Source organism: Pituophis catenifer, unplaced genomic scaffold (genome assembly GCF_029215685.1).
Source record: "Pituophis catenifer annectens isolate HBS135680 unplaced genomic scaffold, rPitCat1.0.hap2 SCAF_1, whole genome shotgun sequence".
NCBI classification, from domain to species: domain Eukaryota; kingdom Metazoa; phylum Chordata; class Lepidosauria; order Squamata; family Colubridae; genus Pituophis; species Pituophis catenifer.
Genome location: NW_027256881.1, coordinates 130,285,062 through 130,306,930, shown reverse-complemented (window position 1 = coordinate 130,306,930; position 21,869 = coordinate 130,285,062). Strand labels below are relative to the sequence as shown.

The following is a 21,869-nucleotide window of genomic DNA, read 5'->3' as shown; positions in this document are numbered from 1 at the left end:
AACCCTTGTAATCTGCCATACAATTCTGAATACAAAAGTAAACGTGTGTATTAGGTATATATTAATATAGGTGACCAAGTAATCATAGGCATAAAAAATTCTGCTTCTTCAGAAATTTGCCTATACATTTGCATGCCTGAATGCCCTATGTTTAGTGGGGATGTCTGCAACAATGGGGAGTTTTGTTTGACTGAATACATTTGCACTATTTTCCACAATATGATTTATAGGGCACATGGAAATTGAATGTGCACATCTATCTCTAGGATTTTTAAGACATGTGAAGGATCATACTGCAGTAGAACAGTAATTAGCCAATAATATTTATATACTGACTTTCCATTAGCTGTACTGATAATACTTATTTGATAAGAAAATAGAAGAATCTGCCTTAATTGTCCCTCTCTTCCTGAAACACAGCTGATAATTTGGTTATGTGAAGGTCCACCTAAGCCAAAGCCTGCAGGTTTTGTTTGGTTTAATGCTCCATCTTTATTACTTATAAATTTAGCAATTAAACATTGGACTTTAAAGTTATCTATAGTAAATAACTTTACTAGTTAGTAAATAACACAATTTTTAAAAACCTGATGGGCTCTAAATTTATATTAAAATATTAGCAAAAATTGAAAAAGAAATTAGGGGTTGTATGTTCTTTGTATGATTTTAAAATTCTTTGGTTCTACCGTTTTTCCTATGAACTGTTTATCATTAAATGGTTCATAGGAAAAAATCATTTCATGCTTGAAAGGTGAAATATTTGCAGAGGCATATCATGTAAGTGAATAAACATTTCATTCAAACAGTACAACTACAGTACTGTAGATATAAACCATCTTCAATATTACTAACTGTTCTTTACTGCCTTTAAATAACAGCATTCTTACTGATTATGCAATAACTGTTTTCCAGTACTATAAAATAATTTCCATCATACTGACTGACTTTTGGAAATATATTTTACCAACTTTTGTGAATAAATATCTAAATAATAGATATTAAATATTTGGGCTGATAGGTGGCTTTTTAGATTGTCTGTATTGTTTTGTGCGCTTAATTTGGTGGATCCTAACAAATAAAATGATGGAGAATTTAATATTAAGTTAATTTAGCTTGAGACCAAAAGCCTTATTATTTAAAAAAATATCCTGAGATATGTTTTTCCTTTATTTTCATACATTTCCAAAGTTATATTTAATTTTAAAGAAAAGATTAAATAATCATATTGCTTGTAAAATAAATATCCCAAACTGTAATTAATTGTGACAGAATATTGATAAAATATTCATTTATGCTCATTATTCTAAGATGTCTAAATAACAACATTAAGAATCTAAGTATATTATATGTTGTATTGAAATAATCTACTATATTAAAACTGAGAAGATGGAGTAATAGATGGTCTATATGATTACATTTAATAATATATTGAAATATTTAACTATTTCTATGTAATACTTTATGGCTATAGCTTTAGTTTCTTCATATATCACTTTTTAAATCACTACTTTTATATTGATTTTAATTACATCAGCAATATTATATTTTTGGTTGTACTTCATCATATCTTCTAGTTGTTATACTTTACCAATAAAATATTTAAATGTTAAAAAATACTCAAACTGTGTCTGATGATCAAACTATATTAAACATTAACTAAAAGTATTTATTATTTACTATTTTAAATTAGTACAGTAAAATAGTCTGAAAATCATTTAGCAGATTTCTCCCTGTTGTGGGAAAGCAATAACTCAGTTGCATGCAGTAGTTTCCTCAACCAATTTTTCTGGGTTATTTAATTAAATATCCATTTTTCTTACTTCAAACCCTATCAGATCTAATAGACATCAGCGTCATACCTGAAACTCTTGAAACGTGACGTTAAGTGATTGCTTTGCTTTTATCTTCAATTTTGGAAGTAGAACATATTTCTAACTTGTTTCTAAAATAATTTTCTATTTTTCTCTTACTTTTGCTGGGTCTTTACAAACTCACCTTTTCTCCGAATATATATAGTTTTAAAGAATTTTCCTGGTAATCTGTTCTGTTCTTTATATATGGATTTTATTTCACAGATGCATGTTTTGAATGAAAAAAAGATCACAATATATAGAGAAAGATGAAAACTATAACTGCATTCTAGTAAGACTGTTTCTTATTTTTTTAAAAGGAAGGTTAAAAAACAACCACACATCTTCGTTCTCATAAACATGATATAGAACAAGAAAAACAAACAGACTTTAAATCCATGCCTTGTATTAATATTCTGCAAGTGCCACAGCAGCGCAGGAGATGGAATGATGGTTCTCTGAAAACGCCAGAGTGGTTGAAAAAAGATACACACACGAAATAAAATATCCTACAGCATGCAACTGGAATTGATGCCATTTCTACTATTACTTGTTTTTAATTAATATTTCTTAATCAACTCATCCATCTATTGGGATTACAGTTTAATATGGTAAATGTAAATTTGTGTATTTATACTTTCAACAAATAAGCTACAAAGGTAGTACTCTCTCCGCCAGTATCTGAATCATGGCTTCTTGTTCTCGAAGAAATATTCAATTTTCCCTGGATGGAAACTTTTTGTATCTTAAAAAAAGTACCTTATAACTTTTTTGCATCGTGAGATGAAATATAAAGTCTTTTGTTGGCATTCCTGTCCCTTGCACCATGTAGCCCACCTACGGTATAAGGCATCTTGTGTGAAGTGATGTAGCACATCAGAGGATTCAGCTTCAGAGAACTAAAAGAGAGTGGCTTTTTCCAAATAATCAGCATGCTTTTTGCTCTCTTCCATTTTCTTCAGTTTCGCTCCAAATCTCTCTAGTTCCATCCAGGGAAAACAGAAATATGTACACAGTGAGCAGCCATTTGTCTCCATGAGTTGAGTTGTGATATCAGATAAACAGAGGCATCTGTCTGTACAGTCTGATGGTCTTCATTGCACTCGCCTTTGTATGTACTACCCGAACAACTATTCTCTTTCTGCCTTAAAGCTCAGTGGAATGATAAAGTCTGTTTACAGCATGTTACAATTTAAAGTAGACAAGCACATTTTTAAAGAACTGCAAATACATTACGTAAGAATGCTTCACCACCACAACATCCATATGCAGGTGGTCTTCATTTAGCGCCTGCCTCAGATAGCAACCATTTGAAAATATAATGGTAATTAATCATAATAAATGGTGTAAAAATTCATTTTTGTTCAATTCTTGCATTCACAGACAACTGTCTTGCACCTGAGACATACCGGTACATGGGAATGAGAGAATGCTGGCATTGTGGCACAAGAGAAATCTACCTACCTATCTACCCACCTAATTTACATAGCCATTCATCTCACGAAACAAATGACTCTGAGCAGATTTTATCTAAATGAGGCAGAAGCAACCAGTGATCTCCTTAGTGTGTGTCTTTCTTTTTCATGTGGTTTGCTTAGGAACCATTTGTGGTTGCTAAATGAAGCTTAAAGGCCATGTATCTAGCCTTAAACAGCATGTCCCAATTTAGTGTCTTTCTGGATTGAGTTCAACTCACAAAAATAAAATGATCCAAAGATAAAACTAGCCTGGATAAGATAAAGAAGATCTCTAAGATTGTGTATTTTGCTGATTATCCCATCTATTCAGTAAACTCATCCTTTCTTACTGAACATCCTAGCTATCGTAAAAAAAATTTCCTTCCTAGATTTCGTATCCTAAAAATAGTCCCAAGGCATTGATATAACTGAAAATTGGTGCAAGCAATATGATGATTATATCTTACTCCAAACATTTTGTATTACCTTTGGCAACAGTTTATTATTTATTTTAAACAACAACAAAAAAATCCTCTCATAATGTATACTCACTGAGAGATCTGTGGCCACAGCTGGCTCTGCTACTGTTATACCAAGCTATTTTTTGAGTATTTTTCGAGACACAGCATACTTATTATCTTTCTGTATCATAAGCTAAGACAGTTATAGAAAGTAAAATTCAAGTTGTTTCATTTTGTTTAAGAAGCAGATCAACAAAGTCACCTTTGAGTCCAACTCAACTTTGGGTGACTTAGACTGACATATTTAGGCAATTTTCATGGCAAGTTACAGAACAGGTTTGCCACTGCCTTCTTATTGGATTTTTTTTCACTTCCCAATATAGACTACAACATTGATTTCTATCCACATATTTGCCAGGCCTGATCCTGCTTAGCTTTCTAGATAAGGCAAAGTCAGTGATGTGCTGCTATCATAGCTAGGTTATTAATAATATTATTAATCTACTTACTGTATTTGTTGAGTTTCCATTTAAATGTAAACCACTGTCAAAGAGAGGGGAAGAAGCACGACTACTGTGATCACTTGATGGTCCAGGGGAACCTGAAATGGGGTATTTTAAAAAGAAGTATTTTCTTCTAAGTTTGAGTTTATCAGAGAACAATTACCATAAGTTGACTTAGGAAAAAAATCCAATGCATGTAAACAATTTGATTTGTTTATACAAATAAAGGAAAATATATGATTTAATTAATTTATGACTTAAGGCCAAGATCTAAAGCTGGTATTGAAGCTGAGGAATTAAGAGTTTGAAATGCTTAACCAGGTTTAATAGTATACATTCCTTTTGCTATAGTACTCAAATTTTAACAGCAGCCTATGGAAACATATGCCAAATACCTGTACTTCATCTTAATTTCTATGCTAGAGATCTAGAAATTAAACCTATAAAGAGTGATTGAAGAATGGCGACATTTTTGATCTCATCAAGTCAAGAGGAGACCCAACAGCACTTTTAAAGTAAATGAAATAATGCAACCCTGAAAAAGTCCAAAACCGGTTCTTCATCATTCCCTAGGCCAGAACAAGAAATAATATGTTTAAATTACATCAAAGCAGATTTTAATTGAATGTTAGACAAACTCCATAATGATAAGATTAGTTCGGCAATCAGTTAATAAGGGAAAGAAGGAACTCTCTTTCACTTGATATACTCATGCCAAGATTAAAGTAGATGCTTTAATTTGGATTCAGGAAGAAATAAGAATTCAGTTTTATAGCCTTTTACTATTAAAAGTCAATTCTACACAGGGTCTTCTTATGACATTATTGCATGTCAGCAACTATATTATCAAAAAAGCAATTATTTTTCTTTGTTTCTACACTTTATTTTCATCTGTTACCGATTCATTTTTCCTTTACCTTTAATATTCTTTTTTATTTATTTTGCCAAATAAACAATCACAACCACCCTAAGGTCTCAGCAAATGCAGCAAGACAATAGTTCAAACTCATTCAGCAGCTTGTAGCTAAAAAGACAATAATCAGCACTTCAACAAAATCCCATCTACTGCAAGCCTCCAACTTTAATGTTAAAGTTATTGGATAAATTGCAACTGGAATACTAGAAGTTAATGGACTAAATATTAAAAGTTATTGGGTAAATTACAACTGGGATACATTCTTTGACAACTGTTTTGAGAGAAGAGGACAATATTGACATGAAAATTCAGGCCAGAGGATTTGTTTTGGAGACTTATTCAGTAACGCAAAGGATAGTAGATTTCTAATTACATTTGCCATTCTCACAACTGGATTTTTTTAAAAAAATAATCTGAAGGAATTTAATTGAAATTGCAGCATTACTTAATTCTGTACAATTGGGACTAAATCTATTTGTTTTTAAACTTGGATAAGGAGTCTATTAAAATCATGGAATTTTGCTCCCAAGCAACCTCAAACAAAATACATGACATATATCCAGTCATTTGCAGTTGAAGAACTATTTCTAAAGCTTTTCGTACAATACTAACAAAATGGTCTGCCTGACATTGATAATGATGCTTATGATGGAACCTTTCCCAAGAGGCTACTTTTAATTCCTTACAGTTAAATTCAGAATTTATGCATATCTGTTGACAACTAAAAAGAGAGAAAAGACGTATTGTTTATCCTTCATTCTTTTGTAATTCTTCCTGTATTTTGAGAAGAAACATAATTAGCTTTAAAAGCTTCCAGCTCAAATCAAATTTCATAATTTTTTAAGTAGCAATCTTTCCCCAGGGTTATGTTTAATGGGTTATGTTTCCTGGAATACAATTATTAAAAATGAATTTGATGCAAATATTATATAGAGACCAAAGTATAATTGCATTCAAAAGCAAAGTTCTATAGCAATCAAAAACATACATAAGATGATTCCCAATTAAAGCAGTAAAAAAAGTTAAAATCTTGATTCTCCTGAAGCTATCACATATGATTTGGGGATAGACAATGTGACAGACCAGGCATCTTTGAGACTGCTATGGATATAGATTCTGCCCATCAAATTCAAGAGCACAGAAGATGTCTGAGCACTTCTAGATACTGTATTGAAAGATGGTGACAGGAGGAAACCCCAAAATAGAGAGTCTCTGTGAGAACTCTCTTCTAAACAGCTTGTCTCCCAAGCAAGGTAGCTCCAACTTTCCAGCCCTCCCAGAAGCTCATTAAAAACCTGGCAGGAATGTTATCATGAATTTTCCAACAATTCATTATAATTTTTAACTGTCGATGTAAACCATATTTGTTTTATTGTACATTATTACCAAAGAAGCAGTGTGAGATTGGAAGATGTGGACAACAGAGCCTGCCTCTTGACACACAAGAGTCAGGGATGACTGAATGGATAACATCATCATCACAATACTGTTGTATTGCATTTTCATTTTTACTGCTGCATTGGCTGCAGCTTTACTTTTGTTTACCTATATAAAGTTGGTTGATTGAAATGGTTTATAAATGTATAAATAATTCTCTATGGTGGAATCCAAATATTACAATAATCACAAGGCAGTATTTTCTTCCAAGGTTGCCTGGAAAATCCATTATAAAGTTAATTTCAAGAGACACGGCATAAGTTACCAAAATGGATCTATCATGTTCACATGGTACATAATTCACATGGTCCGCTGCTAACCAGAATATATTTTGGTCCAGTCATTGCAAAAAATATTTGGGGGAGTATTAAACAGAAGCTGCACATATATATTTCTATATACAGTGTGTATGTGTGCGTGTCCTATAAAGTCACAAGTATATTTGGAGAAATTGGGCAAGAGATAGTGACTAAATATACAGCATATTTTAAAAAAATGCACATGAAAATAATTTCCACTTTATTATTTTTTTAAAAAAATATCATTATGCTAGATTGGGCAGACTGATGATTAAATAAAAATAAAACTGATACAGAATAGGTATACCCTCCTACTTCTCCTTCAGCCTCCCTCAATTCTCTCAAATTTGTTCTAGAATATTAAGATGGATGCAATTCTGATAATGCACAGTATATAAAAAGTTGAATTTTTTAAATTATTTTTTATATTTCTTGGTGGGGAGTCTCTCTTAGGATACAGTTTTTCAGTAATTAATATTTCTCTCCTTATTTTTGTGTGTGTGTGCATTTATGTGTTATTTAGAAAACAGGGCATAAAGATGTGTTGAAAGCTATACCATAGTTAAAGAAGCCAAGGAAGGTATTTATTCATTAGATTGCTCTATTGCAGGGATGTCAAACTCAAGGCTTGTGAGTCGCATCTAGCCCGTGGGGTGCTTAGATCTGGCCTGCAGGGCTGCCATGGGAACAGTAAAGGACTGGCCCATGGTGTCTCTGCCAGTGAAAATGGAGCTCTGAGGACTGTGTGAGGCCTTCCCGGGCTCCGTTTTCAGCCGTGACGGCCTCCTGCAGCCCTCTTGCAGTGAAAATGGAGCCTAGGGAGGCTCATTGTGGTGACATTGAGGTGGCTAGACCCACCTCAGCCCCCTGAGATCAAACACAACCCTGATGCAGCCTTCAATGGAAATCAGGTTTGACACCCCTGATCTATTGTCCTCCTCTTTAAAATATTGCTCAAAGTGGACAGCAATCCCTTGGTTTGCCTTTTGATTGACTAGGAACAATTCTGTCTAATGTAGATCCTAGATATACCCATTGGGGGGGGGGAGGCCTACTTCCAATTCACAAGGTCACACTATCAAAATTGGTAGGTCACCTGGATAGCTTGCTTAGTCACTAGAATTGTCAGAATTTTATATTTCTTCTCTGATGATTTCTGAACCTGTCTATTTCTCAAGCATCAGGTCTAAGACAAAATTCGAAAATCCAAGAACATATTTGCAATATATTCATGTCATGGCAAAGCTGAATAACACAATGAAAAAAGTGGATACTCCACAATGTAAAAATAGAGTAAGCTCTAAATCCTGGCCAAGGATATTCATTTCCCCCATCCTCATTTCAGAGGGCAACTACTGCTATAACAAGGCATGCTTTCAGGGATCCAATAAACAGCATTGCTGCCAAATCAAATTGGCTTGGCAATTACTATGGGAGAAAGTCAATGCCTCAAGTAACCAGGCTGTGTGTTATATGGGGCTTTCTAGTTAACAAGCAGCACCTTGAATCCAAGATACCAATATCAACTGGAATTCATATTAAAATATATATTTTAATTTCAAAAAATGGGAAATAGCAGATAAAGCAAAATGCCAGTTATTTCCAAGAATGTCTAATTTCTAAATGGGCAGCTACAGCTTAGTGCTTAGATGAAGTGCACTAAGTATCCAGCAGAAAAAAAATCATGCTATATGGATATAATAAGAAATGTCCTATGAGTTGCCTATTTGCTTAAAATTCTCATAGTATTAGCTAATTGACTAGTGAGCTGGCTTAGTTTAGGTTATGGTAAACTTGAACATTGCAAGCTTTTGTTGATGAAATCGCATGCAAAAAAAAACAAAAAACTAAATTCACAGGTATAGACTAGGTGGTACCTGGCTCAAATGTAGAAACTTTAACAGGGAGCTAGGTGTCCTAGTAGACCATCACTTAAGTATGAGCCTGCGGTTTGCTGCAGCTGCCAAAAAAACTAATGCAGTTCTAGGTTGCATCAATAGAGGGATAGCATCAACATCACATGAAGTGATAGTGTTGCTTTATATTGCAATGATGAGATCACATTTGGAACACTATATTCAGTTCTGGCCACCGGGAAGAAAAAAGATGTTGATGTTGATTCATCTATATTAATCAAAATACGTCTGTATATGTTGGTTACACAGGTAATTCTCGACTTACAACAGTTCCATTTAGTGACCGTTCAAAGTTACAACAGCACTGAAAAAGTGACTTATCACCATTTTTCACAGTTACAACCTTTGCAGCATCCCCATGGTCATGTGATCAAAATTCAGACACTTGACAACTGGTTCATATTTAGGACAAATGCAGTGTCCTGGGATCATGCGATCATCTTTTTGCGATCTTCTGACAAGCAAAGTCAATGTGGAAGCCAGATTCATTTAACAACTGGGTTACTAACTTAACAACTGCAGTGATTCACTTAAGAACTGTGGCAAAAAAGGTTGTAAAATGGGGCAAAACTCACTTAACAAATACATCTCACTTAACAACAGAAATTTTGGGCTCAATTGGAGTCGTAAGTCGAGAACTACCTATACAGAATATCAGTCTAGGGAATCAATTTAGATGTGCTATGCCAGCCACAGACTAGTCAGTTGGCAATTTACAAATTGCTATAAACAAATAAAGAAATATGAAGGGGGCAACAATAAATTTTAAATAATACAGAATTTTGATCTACAAGCTTTCCTTAAATAAAGAACTCATGAAAGAGTATTAGGTATGAAGAAGTGTCTATTTGTTATGAGAAATGTTGCACCAGAAAATTTCCCCTTACCCAATGGGAGCTTTAGAAATGATGGTACTTCCCTGAGGTATTGAACGGTGATGGCAACTTCATCGCCAGCATTTCGCAGTAGTTGCACCTGTCAGTGTGATAAATAACAGCTACTTTATACCAAAGAAATGGCCACGGAGAGCAAAATAATATACATCAAAAAGCTGCATTCCCACTAGATGTGTCAGAAATTCAATATTCAACTTTATCACTGGAATGAAGATTATCTTGAGGATCAAACTACAACAATTATAAAGTTTAATTGTATCCACCACTAAGGAAGAAATGAAAAATTAAAAATGTGAAAAACATTCTTAGTTCCTACACAGCAAAAAACAAACAAACAAATAAATGCAATGTTTCAAAGCCGTTTCTTATGTAACAGAAGACAATCTAGCTAAAGGAAAATGCTTTAATTTCAGTGTGAGATTGAACCAATCTAGATGTATGCTTATATTTTTAAAATCCCAAATTTATGAGATTTAAAAGTTCTCCACTCTGGTTAGATTATTAAATCCTGGCAGAATCTACAGTATGATTCTGGCTGCATGCAAAGAATATAAGAATGCTGAGTTACAGTTTCCTATAAATTGTTGTTCCTAGAAATTTAATATTTGGGAACAAAGAATATTAATATACACTGCTCAAAAAAATAAAGGGAACACAAGCAGAAGACATCCGAGATCTGAATGAATGAAATAGCCTTATTAAATACTTTGTTCATTACATACAGTAGTTTTGTGTTCCCTTTAGTTGTTTGAGCAGTATATAAACTACTGTATGTAAAGAACAAAGTATTTAATAAGGCTATTTCATTCATTCAGATCTCGGATGTCTTCTGCTTGTGTTCCCTTTATTTTTTTGAGCAGTATATATTAAATATTAATGATTTGCCAATCATTTGAATAGTAACCTGACACATTTGCAGTGAGGTCAAATTTAAACTCAGTTTGATTTCACACTAAATTATAAAGCAGTAAAAAATAGTAAATACCTAAGTAGAAGATTCTTGACAAGCTACTTTATACCAAGTACACGTGCATGCATGTATGTGTGTGTGTGTGTGTGTGTGTGTGTGTGTATTTTTTCCTTATCTATACTTAATCCTTTATTTCAAAATAAAATTTCACTTTGAATTACTGGTTAGTAGCAAAAGCAATGAACACATGATAATATTTATAATATTACTAGTACCATTCAATTGGCAGCAAGTGCTAGTCAAGTATCCTCACTTAATCACACAGAGTATGCTAACTGCAAAATGTATTGTCTCCTTACAGAAGAAACTGCTTTTTTTATATTAGTGAAAAGTCCCAGTTAACATATTAGCCCAAATTTGATAACCTATCTCATCACTGCTCAACCAACCGTTAAGAGCAATCTTCAGATTTCAGATTTCCCTTTAAAATATGGGCAATCCAGGCATATTCATGTCCATAACTCTGTCTCTTAAGTATTTCAACTGACTATGTGTTATGCTTCTTAAATGAACATCCAGGCTTAGATCCGGGATAGATACCTTAAAGTTCTTAAAATCTGCTCTGACTATAATTGCCTGAATCCCTACATATATATTGAAATATTAGGGGTTTTTTGGAAGTTGCCTAGTATCTGGTATGATTGCTGCCTTTCTGCAAAGTGCTGTCATTTAATTAAACCAAGCATAAATGGGGCTTCTGGATGAAGACATTTGATGTTATTTCCTATATCAGGGCTCTTTTTCTCAAGACAGAGAGAGAGAAAACCCACATTAAGTTAGGCAATGATGGCAACCTGTGTTATAGGAAATGAAAACATCAGTGTAATATAAACGATGAGATAGTACAATTATGAGGAAAGGCCCCAAGTGAGCCATCTATAAGATCTATATTTTTACAAAAAGAAAGAGGGATTCATACAAAAATGCAAACCCACAGAGTTAAAAATGAAATAAAATTGGCATTTGAATATGTGCATATGGACAAGGACCATCTGGGAAAACTATCTTTATATCATCAAATAAACTAGTGTGGATAAACTGGCAATTCAATAGAATCCTGGTGCATTGATTTATCCCTTTATTGCAGGATAGGATAGGATAGGATAGGATAGGATAGGATAGGATAGGATAGGATAGGATAGGATAGGATTCTTTATTGGCCAAGTGTGATAGGACACATAAGGAATTTGTCTCCGGTGCATAAGCTCTCAGTGTACATATAAAGAGCAAATAATAGGTTATAGGTAATAATTATAGTTACAATCACTAATCATAAGTTTCAACAACAATGGATAAATCATAAAAAAACCCAATTGAAGATAGTAGAAAAGATGAGAAGACAAGAAAAGATGAGAAATGAGACGGTGCTGTGGGAATTAAGTGTTCAGTAGAATGATGGCACGAGGGGAAAAATATCTTTATGTCTGGTTGTTTTGGCATACAATGCCCTATAGTGACGTCCTGAGGTAAGACGTTGAAACAGATTATGTCTAGGATGAGAGGGTTCTGTAGATATTTTCTCAGCCTTCTTTCTGGTTCTTGCAGTATACAGATCCACAATGGAAGGCAGGCTGGTTGCGACTGTTTTTTCTGCAGTCCTAACTATCTGTCAAAGGCTGTACCTGTCCTGTTTGATTGCTGTGCCAAACCAGAAAGTTATTGTGGTACAAATGACAGACTTAATAATTCCTCTGTAGAACTGTATCAGCAAATCCTTGAGTAATCTGAGTTTATTGAGTTGAGGCAGGATGAACATTCTTTTTTGTGTCTTTTTAATGATGGTTCTAATGTTAAGTGTCCATTTCAAGTCCTTGGAGATAATAGAACCTAGAAACTTGAAGGTCTCTACTGTTGATTTTGTGTTGCCTAATATTGTAAGAGGTGGTAGAATAGAAGAGCTTCTCCTAAAATCTATTATCATCTCTACAGTTTTAAGAGTGTTCAGCTCCAGATTGTTCTGGCTGCACCACAGAGCCAGTTGATCTTCTCCCATCTATATGCAGACTCATCATTGTCTCGAATGAGACCAACGGCTGTTGTATCATCTGCAAACCTCAATACTTTAACAGAGGGATCTTTCAAGATGCAATCATTAGTATATAGAGAGAAGAGTAATGGAGAGAGCTAATGAATCAATTAGCTATGCTAATTGAATGGGTGTTCAATGTGATTTTCCCTAGCTTCACCTGCTGCTTCCTAATCATTAGAAATCTTATAATCCATCTACAAATGTGGTCAGGCACAGCTAGCTGAGTCAGTTTAGAAAGGAGAAGTTCAGGAATGATGGTGTTGAATGCTAAGCTAATAATGTAATAATTTTTATTATACTGATTGAAAATTAAGTATCACCATGACTCTTTTCTGAACATTGTTATCTACAGTATATTGCTCCTTCAATTTGACTAGTTGATGGTCAAGTTGTTCATGTTCATTTCAACCCCACAAACTCAGGAAATCAGTAGCTAAGAACAGCATCTCAGTAATAATATTTTTTTTTTATTTATTAAATTTTTATACCGCCCCCTCTCCCGAAGGACTCGGGGCGGTGAACAGCCAGAATTAAAAACACACAATACAAATATTAAAATACATTAAAACAAAATTAAACTATCTTTGGCTTCTCCAATTTAAAACCCCTTACCCATAAAATTTACCCAATTAAAAATTTAACCCAGCCCGGCTTGCTGAAATAAAAAAGTCTTCAGGGCCCGGCGGAAGGTCCGGAGGTCCGGGATTAGTCGTATTCCAGAGGGCGGGTGCCCCCACAGAGAAGGCTCTTCCCCGGGGGGTCGCCAGCCGACATTGCCTGACAGACGGCACCCTGAGGAGGCCCTCTCTGTGGGAGCGTGTTGGCCGGTGGGAGGTTATCGGAGGCAGAAGGTGGTCTCGTAAGTAACCGGGTCCTAAGCCATGGAGCGCTTTGAAGATGAGAACCAACACCTTGAAGCGCACTCGGAAGACCACTGGAAGCCAATGCAGCTCGCGCAGGAGAGGTGTCACGTGGGAGCACCATGTCGCCCCCATAAGTACCCGCACGGCCGCATTCTGCACCAGTTGGAGCCTCCGAGTGCTCAAGGGGAGCCCCATGTAGAGAGCATTGCAGTAGTCGAGGCGGGAAGTAACGAGGACATGAGTGACCGTGCATAGGGAGTCCCGATCCAGAAAGGGGCGCAACTGGAGTATCAGGCGAACCTGATAGAAAGCCCCCCTGGCCACGGCCGTCATATGCTCTTCTAAAGACAGCTGTGCGTCCAGGAGGACACCCAAGTTACGCGCCCTCTCCGTGGGGGCCAATGTCTCACCCCCAATAGTCAGTGATGGCACCAGCTGACTATATCGGGACGCCGGCATCCACAGCCACTCAGTCTTGGAGGGATTGAGTCGGAGCCTGTTCCTCCCCATCCAGACCCGCACGGCCTCCAGGCACCGGGACATCACTTCAAGGGCATCGTTGGGGTGGTCTGGGTTGGAGATGTACAGCTGGGTGTCATCAGCGTACAGATGGCACTGCACCCCAAAACCACGGATGATCTCACCCAGCAGCTTCACATAAATGTTGAACAGGAGAGGCGAGAGGACCGACCCTTGTGGCACCCCACAAACCAAGTGCCTTGAGGTCGACCTCTGCCCTCCAGCCAACACAGACTGCGACTGGTCGGAGAGATAGGAGGAGAACCACCATAAAACAGTGCCTCCCACTCCCAACCCCTCCAACCAGCGCAGCATGATACCATGGTCGATGGTATCAAAAGCCGCTGAGAGGTCTAATAGGACCAGAACAGAGGAGCAACCTCTGTCCCGAGCCCTCCAGAGATCATCAACCAACGCGACCAATGCCGTTTCCGTGCTGTACCCGGGCCTGAAGCCAGACTGGAACGGATCTAGATAGACGGTTTCATCCAGGTACTGCAGGAGCTGTCGCGCAACCACACTCTCAAGAACCTTCGCCAAGAAGCGAAGGTTGGAAACTGGACAATAGTTTGCTAAAACAGCTGGGCCCAGAGAGGGCTTCTTGAGGATTATGAAATGTAACATCAAGGACTCAAACTTCACTACACAATATGAAGATCTTCATTAATTTTACCAATCTTCCTTATTCAAATGTAGATTTTGAAAAACAAAAAAATGTGTTGTGTGGAAAATGTAATGTAAATACACACAGTTTAGGATGTTGTTTGAGATCATGTGACTTCTTGATTTCTATTGGCAGGTGTTCATTTTGGGCAAAGAAGATGTTTGAGGAAAAGTTATATTTGAAAAAGAACCCTGTTGCTACTATATTTGTAATTTGTAATTTACTCAATAATTGTTTTCTACAAATCAACCTATGAGGTGGATTTAATTAAAATAGGTTTGTTTATTTCTTTGTGGAAAAGTTTTCTGTTTTTATGAACCACCTTTGACTTCAAAATTATTATTTTTTTCAATAATTTCATTAGAGATTATATTATATAAGTGAAACTACAAAATAGATACATTAAAGAAAAAATAAACATTTTATATAAATAATAAAAAGGTGCAGAAAAAAGATAAAAATATAAAAGTAGAAAAATAGAAAAAGGAAACCCTCTTCATCCTCAGCAAGCTTAGTTAAGATTAAAAATTTATCACTACATCCTAAATTAAATGCATTACACTACTTATGAACTTCTGAGCTACAAACTTTTGCCACTATGAACCAACCTGCCTGAAACCTCAATTTAGAAGGTGCCAGAGGTTGGTAGAACGTTAGTTTGCATTGTGCCACATACATATGCTTGTTTGGACTTGCAAACAAAACACATTTACAAACAGCAACTCAGAATACATTTGTTCCTAAGTAGAGCACTGTCTATAAAATCAAACAACTCTTCATTCCATACTTTCCCCCAGTTTCTATGAACCCATCTTGAAAACCTCATCTCTTCCAATTAAACAGCAAAAGATAGGGGTTATCAAAAATGACAACATAAGTATGACAAATTGTATCTGTTACATCCAATGAGAATCTATCCTTTTCCTTTAAACAAATCCCCCTCTTTCCTCTCTTCAAATAATCCAAATTTAGTCCCACTCCCCCCCCCAAAAAAGCATTACCAGAAATAATCATTGTCATCGAATCCCAATCAAGAAGTCTGCCTGAATAACAACCCATAACAATCTTGATCAAATAAATTAATTTTATATTCTTTCTTATTTCTGCATACAGTGTTTAAAAGTATTCTATTATCATGTATTTCTATCATAACTAATTTCCTTAGCAACATAGATATTTTGGGAATACTGACAATATTCCAGCTTCAGAGTGAAGTTGACTTAGCCTTTCATAAATTGGTAAGTTGCAAAAAAACTTTAGTGGAACAATAAAACCTTAATGGCTTTTGAATTATTACATGGAACTTGTCGGGTTAAAGAAATATTGTTTTCTTCCGCAAATGTGACTAATTAGATAGCAGTATAGAAATATGTGATGTGCTTGTCTAAAAATGGGAGAGAAAGTAAATATTTCTATTTTCAGCATTTTTAAACTTGCTGTATGTGAGGCAAATTGTACTGGATTAGTTTATAAATTGAACTTTATAATCCTTAAAGGATGCCAAGTTATAAGCTCAAGGGATATGTTTTTTGTAAGCAATACAACTTTGAGGCTTCTGGGAATTTGTTATTTCTGGTAAGGAGTTGTCTTAACTAAAGAACTATTAGTATTAATTAAAGGAGTATTAGTATGCCTGAACATTCTTGTACCTGTGAGGAGACATATTTGCTAGTGATTTGTTGAATCACTTTAAGATCTGTTTTAGTCAATTCTTTATTTGCATTTTGTATTTTATTTTTCCATGATTCATTTGGGCACATCTTTTGCACTCTGTGCAAGAAAGAGACTGAATAATTGTACATTATTCTGATATTTTCCAAGGAAAAGGTCATTGATTTAATTGGATAATCCCTTCTGACTGGATATACTGTGCTTCCCGCCGAAAATAAGAACCTGTCTTATATTTTTTTGAACCCTGAAATAAGCACTTGGCCTTATTGCCATGCGCTCAAAAGCCCAATTGGGCTTATTATCAGAGGATAATTTGGGAAAACTTTCCCTTATTTTGGGGGAAACAGGGAAAACAGAGTAGATGGCTCTCAGCTGGATCAAAATCTCTACATTTCATTTAAAAGGGGAAGGGGAATATTCAGCGCTACAAGGGAAAAGATACCTTAACATAAAACATTTGGGCAACTCCTTAAAACAATTGTGCCTTGATACTTATGCAGTTGCACAATCCTGGGAAAAGACACACCTGCTTTAAGATGTTGCCCAGAGGTGGTATTCAGCAAGTTCTGACCAGTTCTGGAGAACCGGTAGTGGAAATTTTGAGTAGTTCGGAGAACTGGTAAATACCACCTCTGACTGGCCCTGCCCCATTTATTCTCTGCCTCCTGAGTCCCAGCTGATCAGGAGGAAATGAGGATTTTGCAGTAACCTTCCCCTGGAGTGGGGAAGGAATGGAGATTTTACAGTATCCTTCCCTTGGAGTGAGATGGGAATGGAGATTTTACAGTATCTTGTCCCTGCCACACCCACCAAGCTATGCCACCAAGCCACACCATGTCCACCAAGCCACGCCCACAGAACCGGTAGTAAAAAAAATTGAATCCCACCACTGATATTGCCTATAGATACAGTGTGACACAGTACACTTAATTCACTTATTTGTGCATTCTGAACCATCTGTTACAAATAATTTCTCCTTCCTTTATCCCTCCCTCCCTTCCCCAATCTATTTATATCAGATGTATTTTCTGTTATATTCTATATTTTTCAAAAGGTCTGTTCTCTTATCTGTTTAGCACAATAAGAATGACATGGCATTTTCAGCGATATAAGGAATTTACATGTTTAATTCTACAAAGATTCTTTCTGTTCAATGTCAAGTATAAACAGAGGGACATAGAATGCACATAGGATGAGGAAAATTCGGAACACTCATTTCACATAACATTGAATAAATTGGATGATGCATTAAAACAATTCAGCTTTTTGGAGGGGAAATTAACTCTAAATATTATGGGAATTATAAGACAGTCAATTTGTTTATAAATGATTAAAGTAAAGGTTTAAAAAAATGCTGGTTGAGGTTTTGTCCAGGTTTAATGAAAAAGATATTTATTTTCTAATCTTTTCAGACTGACAAATGTGGCTTTCTGAACTTCATTAATATCCATTTTAAAGGTGGAATGAATTGATATTTTCTCTCTAGGCCACCAACATCACCTAATCACTTTGCCCCTCTCTTTGCTAATGTTATGGTAATGAAGCCTTCAAATCTGCATCTAAAGCTTTTAAGTTTCTGGGGGAAATAGTGTAATTGAAAGGAGTATGGCTTTCAAGCTCTTTTGTGACTAACCAAGGAAAATATAAAAATTCACATTAGTATGCTGTAGCAACAAGTTATAATTTTATGGTAAATCATGCCACTAATTATAATTTAATCAGATAGCACAGAATAATTCATTAATTTTAAAACATCATTTACAACTTTTTGCTCAGTATTAGCAATTTATGTCATAATAATAAAGCACAATTTCAAATGAGTCAGTCTTGGTAAAAGCAGATCCATACATGATATTTCAGATATCCATATGGTTCTTGGCATTTCATTGTTAGTATTAACTTCAAATAAATAACTCTAGGCTTACTTCAGACCTTTCAAGAAGGCCAAGTCAGGTAACAAGACTACAAGGACTACCAAAACTCCATTTTATTGTTAAGAAATATTATAACAGAATCTTGAAAGCTTGACAAAAATTCGATCTTCCCTTCTTATACCAAAAAGGATCAAGGCAAGGCAATCTTGAGTTCCTTTTTCACCCTCTCATTTCTTTCAGCAAGTTGGTTTTTAGATATCTTTTTTGAATTTCTTCTTCGAGGTAATTCCCATAATCCTCTACAGATGACTTTAATGATGTATCCAAGCAGTACTAAGTCTTTGTATGATACACATACAAAATCACTTCATAGAGCATCCATAGTCATCAATGAAACAAACAAAATGTTAAAAAGTTATGATATTTATGTAGTTACTTACCAAGCACATCTAAATTATATTAAAGTAACCAAAATATCTTACAATCCCCCAGGCACTTTTGAGCACCCCAATGTTTGGAAATTGAAAGTTGAAAAATTTGACACACCGTAACGGGGAAATAGCTATTGTTGATAAACTGGTAAGACTGATTTATCATGACTAAAAATTATCTATTAACAATGAGACTGTGAATTTATAGGGTTATCTCTTCTCAATTCCTCTACTTCCAAAGACAATGTTTTCATTAAATGTTTATTTACTTATTTACTTATCATATTTAAGAACTGCCCATCTCCCTCACAGACGATGTACAATACAGCATAAAAACAATATATAAAATTTAAAAAGATCAAAGAATGTTAAAATTAATTAAAAGATGGGGGAGGGGTTTCAAGTCTCTAGCCAGTCCCATGGCTGCATGCACATCTGGTGCTCCCAGCTAGGGTACAGAGTCATATTTTCACACACCTTTTTGTAAGGCCAGGAGAGTGTTTTATCTTTGTGGAGAGAGTGTCTCACAGGGTGTGGGCAATGGCAGCAATATCACCTAGACTTATATACTGCTTCACAGTGCTTCACAGCCTCTTTAAGTGGTTTACAGAGTCAGCATATTGTCCCCAACAATCTGGGTCCTCGTTTTACCGACCTCGGAAGGATGGAAGGCTGAATCAACCTTGAGCCTGGTGAGATTTGAACTGCCAAAGTCAGCCAGCAATCAGCAGAAGTAGCCTCCAGTACTGCATTCTAACCACTGTGCCACCACAGCTCTTAATGTTTAATGTATGGGAATAGAAACTTGATTATTCTTTTTTTTAAAAAACCTATTTTAATTTTATTCAGAAGTTAAAATACAAAACACCAAAAATAGATATAATACCTATTAAAATAATCATGAAAGCCGTAGAAAAAGTGCACAGGGGCTGGGATGTTTCTATAAAAATCAGAGAAATGCAGGCAATGGTATTTCCTCTGACATTCTATGGAAGTGAAAGTTGAAGAAGCAGGATAGAAAAAATATGGACTCTTGAAATTTGGTGCTGGAGAAAACACCTGAGAATAATATGGTCAGGAAAACAAGCAAGCAAATGGATCATGAAACAAATCAACTCATAGATCTCACTTGAAGCACAAATGACCAGCCTCAAATTATCTTACTTCAGAAACATTATATGAATAGCTAGGTTTCTGGAGAAGGCTTTAATGCTGGGGAAAAGTGGAAAGAAAGAGAAGACAAACAGCAGCAGGGTGGATGGGTTTGGTTAAAGTGGAGATCAGTGGACCATTTGAACATCTGAAGGACCAGGTTAGGAATAGTTCAGCATGTGATTGCTAAGAACGAACACCAATTTGATGGGACATCATCAAATAATCACTGGAAATGACTACAAACAAGACAACATTCACAGCATAAAGGTATGCAACCTTTTCACTAAGCTAAGAAAGTATATATATAGAAAGAGTGCCGATATTATAAATGGACAGCCAATCAATTCTTTCCTTATAATGTACTATATCCAGTATTCTGAGTGGTGCTTCCTAAAAGGAATGAGTTTTCTATACATGGAAGCTAGTAAGGGTCAAGCAATCTTATGCTTGCCAATGCAATATTCTAATTGATAAAGTCTGTATATCATTAGTCTTCAAAAAGAGAGAAAGGGAAAAGAGACATATTTAAAAAAACAAACTAACAATACTAGGGTGATTCTAAAGCAGATAATTAGCAATTATTTTGAAAATAAGCTGAATGCAATGCTAACTGTGAGAAATCTTCATGGATTTGTCCCAAACAGATTAAACTTAGTTCTGCAGAGACAACTAAAAGCCAATCTCCATTATAGCTAAATGGCCAGATCATGTACTAAAAAATGAAGATACTAACTTAATATGTATGTCAAAAAAATTATAATGGGGAAGTGATGAGTTACTGTTTAAAAGACCATAATGGAACAAAGCATCTTTATATGTGCAAAATTATAAAGTTTAACCAAAAGCATACATTGAGGCTATAAGAATTACATGAAGTACATCCTCCAATTGAAAATAAAAATTAATAAATTTCTGGCTTAGGTTATAAAAAGAGACATCTGTTTCTCTATCTCTTGAAAAGAACACTATTCAGAAATTTCCTTACTCACTAAAGCTGAACATTTGGTTCATTTGGTATCTTGGGATTTTAAAGCAGACTGATGAAGACTCACACAAATTTTATTCTGGATATTAAAGTGGACACAGTATCTAGTTGGTTGGTAGCTAAGAAATATCTTCAGAAAAGCAACAGCATCAACTCTGTCTTTGTTATAAATGGTAATTTGTTGGATAAGACCATAGCTCCTTTTTGTCAACTTTTGAGATAGTTTGTCCTCGAGCACCAACTAATAATGAAATTAATTAACCTCTGCTTTATAAAAGTTCCTTTTATTTCTTATTCTAAATCAAAAGGCAATAGCAATCACTTGTTAAGGATACTATTAACCAAAAGACTCCACAAAAAATAAATAAATGAATAGGTTCTCATCATCCTGGTATGTCCCTTTCTGCAGAAAGTGCCAGCAGCATTTGGGGTAGTCTAAGAGCAGAGTGATTGGTAACACAGCAAACTTGCAAGCAAAGAATGCTTTGCTATCAGTAACACAATTATACCTTTAAATGTTTTAAAACACACACACACACAAAGATAGACATGCACATCCATATATAAAGATGATAAATAGAGATATTGCTGCAGGATGCTGTTCTGCCTGAGCTCCGGATTCCCAAGGATTATGACACACACTAACAGTCCTTATCAAAGTTATAACGTACCAAGAATAAACAAAGTCCGGCAAAGGTTGGCAACCAGCCCAGAAAACAAGATACGATAAAATACTCACTCTTCAAAATGCTCTGTAATAATTACACGTTGTTTCCAACAAGAAATTACTAATGGCGTGCGACTTAAATAGGCTAAGAGAGTGGCTAATTATCCTCAAACCTTACTCTCGAGGAGACCTCCTCCTCCTGAGTAGCCACTCCTGCCTTTTGGCAGCCCTGCGTGCTCGAGCATTGAGGAGAGGCTCCTCCACTTCACTCTCTCCACTTGAATGAGCCTCTGGAGGTTCTGAAGG

At 35.5% G+C, this 21,869-nt stretch overlaps 1 protein-coding gene across 1 annotated transcript in view; it reads right to left on the bottom strand.

Moving 5' to 3' along the window:
- The window catches only part of SNTG2 (syntrophin gamma 2), a 255,669-nt gene that overhangs the window by 94,890 nt on the left and 138,910 nt on the right, over nt 1–21,869 (bottom strand). The window contains exons 7-8 of the mRNA XM_070955055.1: nt 9,727–9,814; nt 4,278–4,369 (exon numbers count right to left, since the gene is read on the bottom strand). Of these exons, the coding sequence (XP_070811156.1) occupies nt 4,278–4,369; nt 9,727–9,814 (180 nt within the window). The remainder of the gene's footprint in view (nt 1–4,277; nt 4,370–9,726; nt 9,815–21,869) is intronic.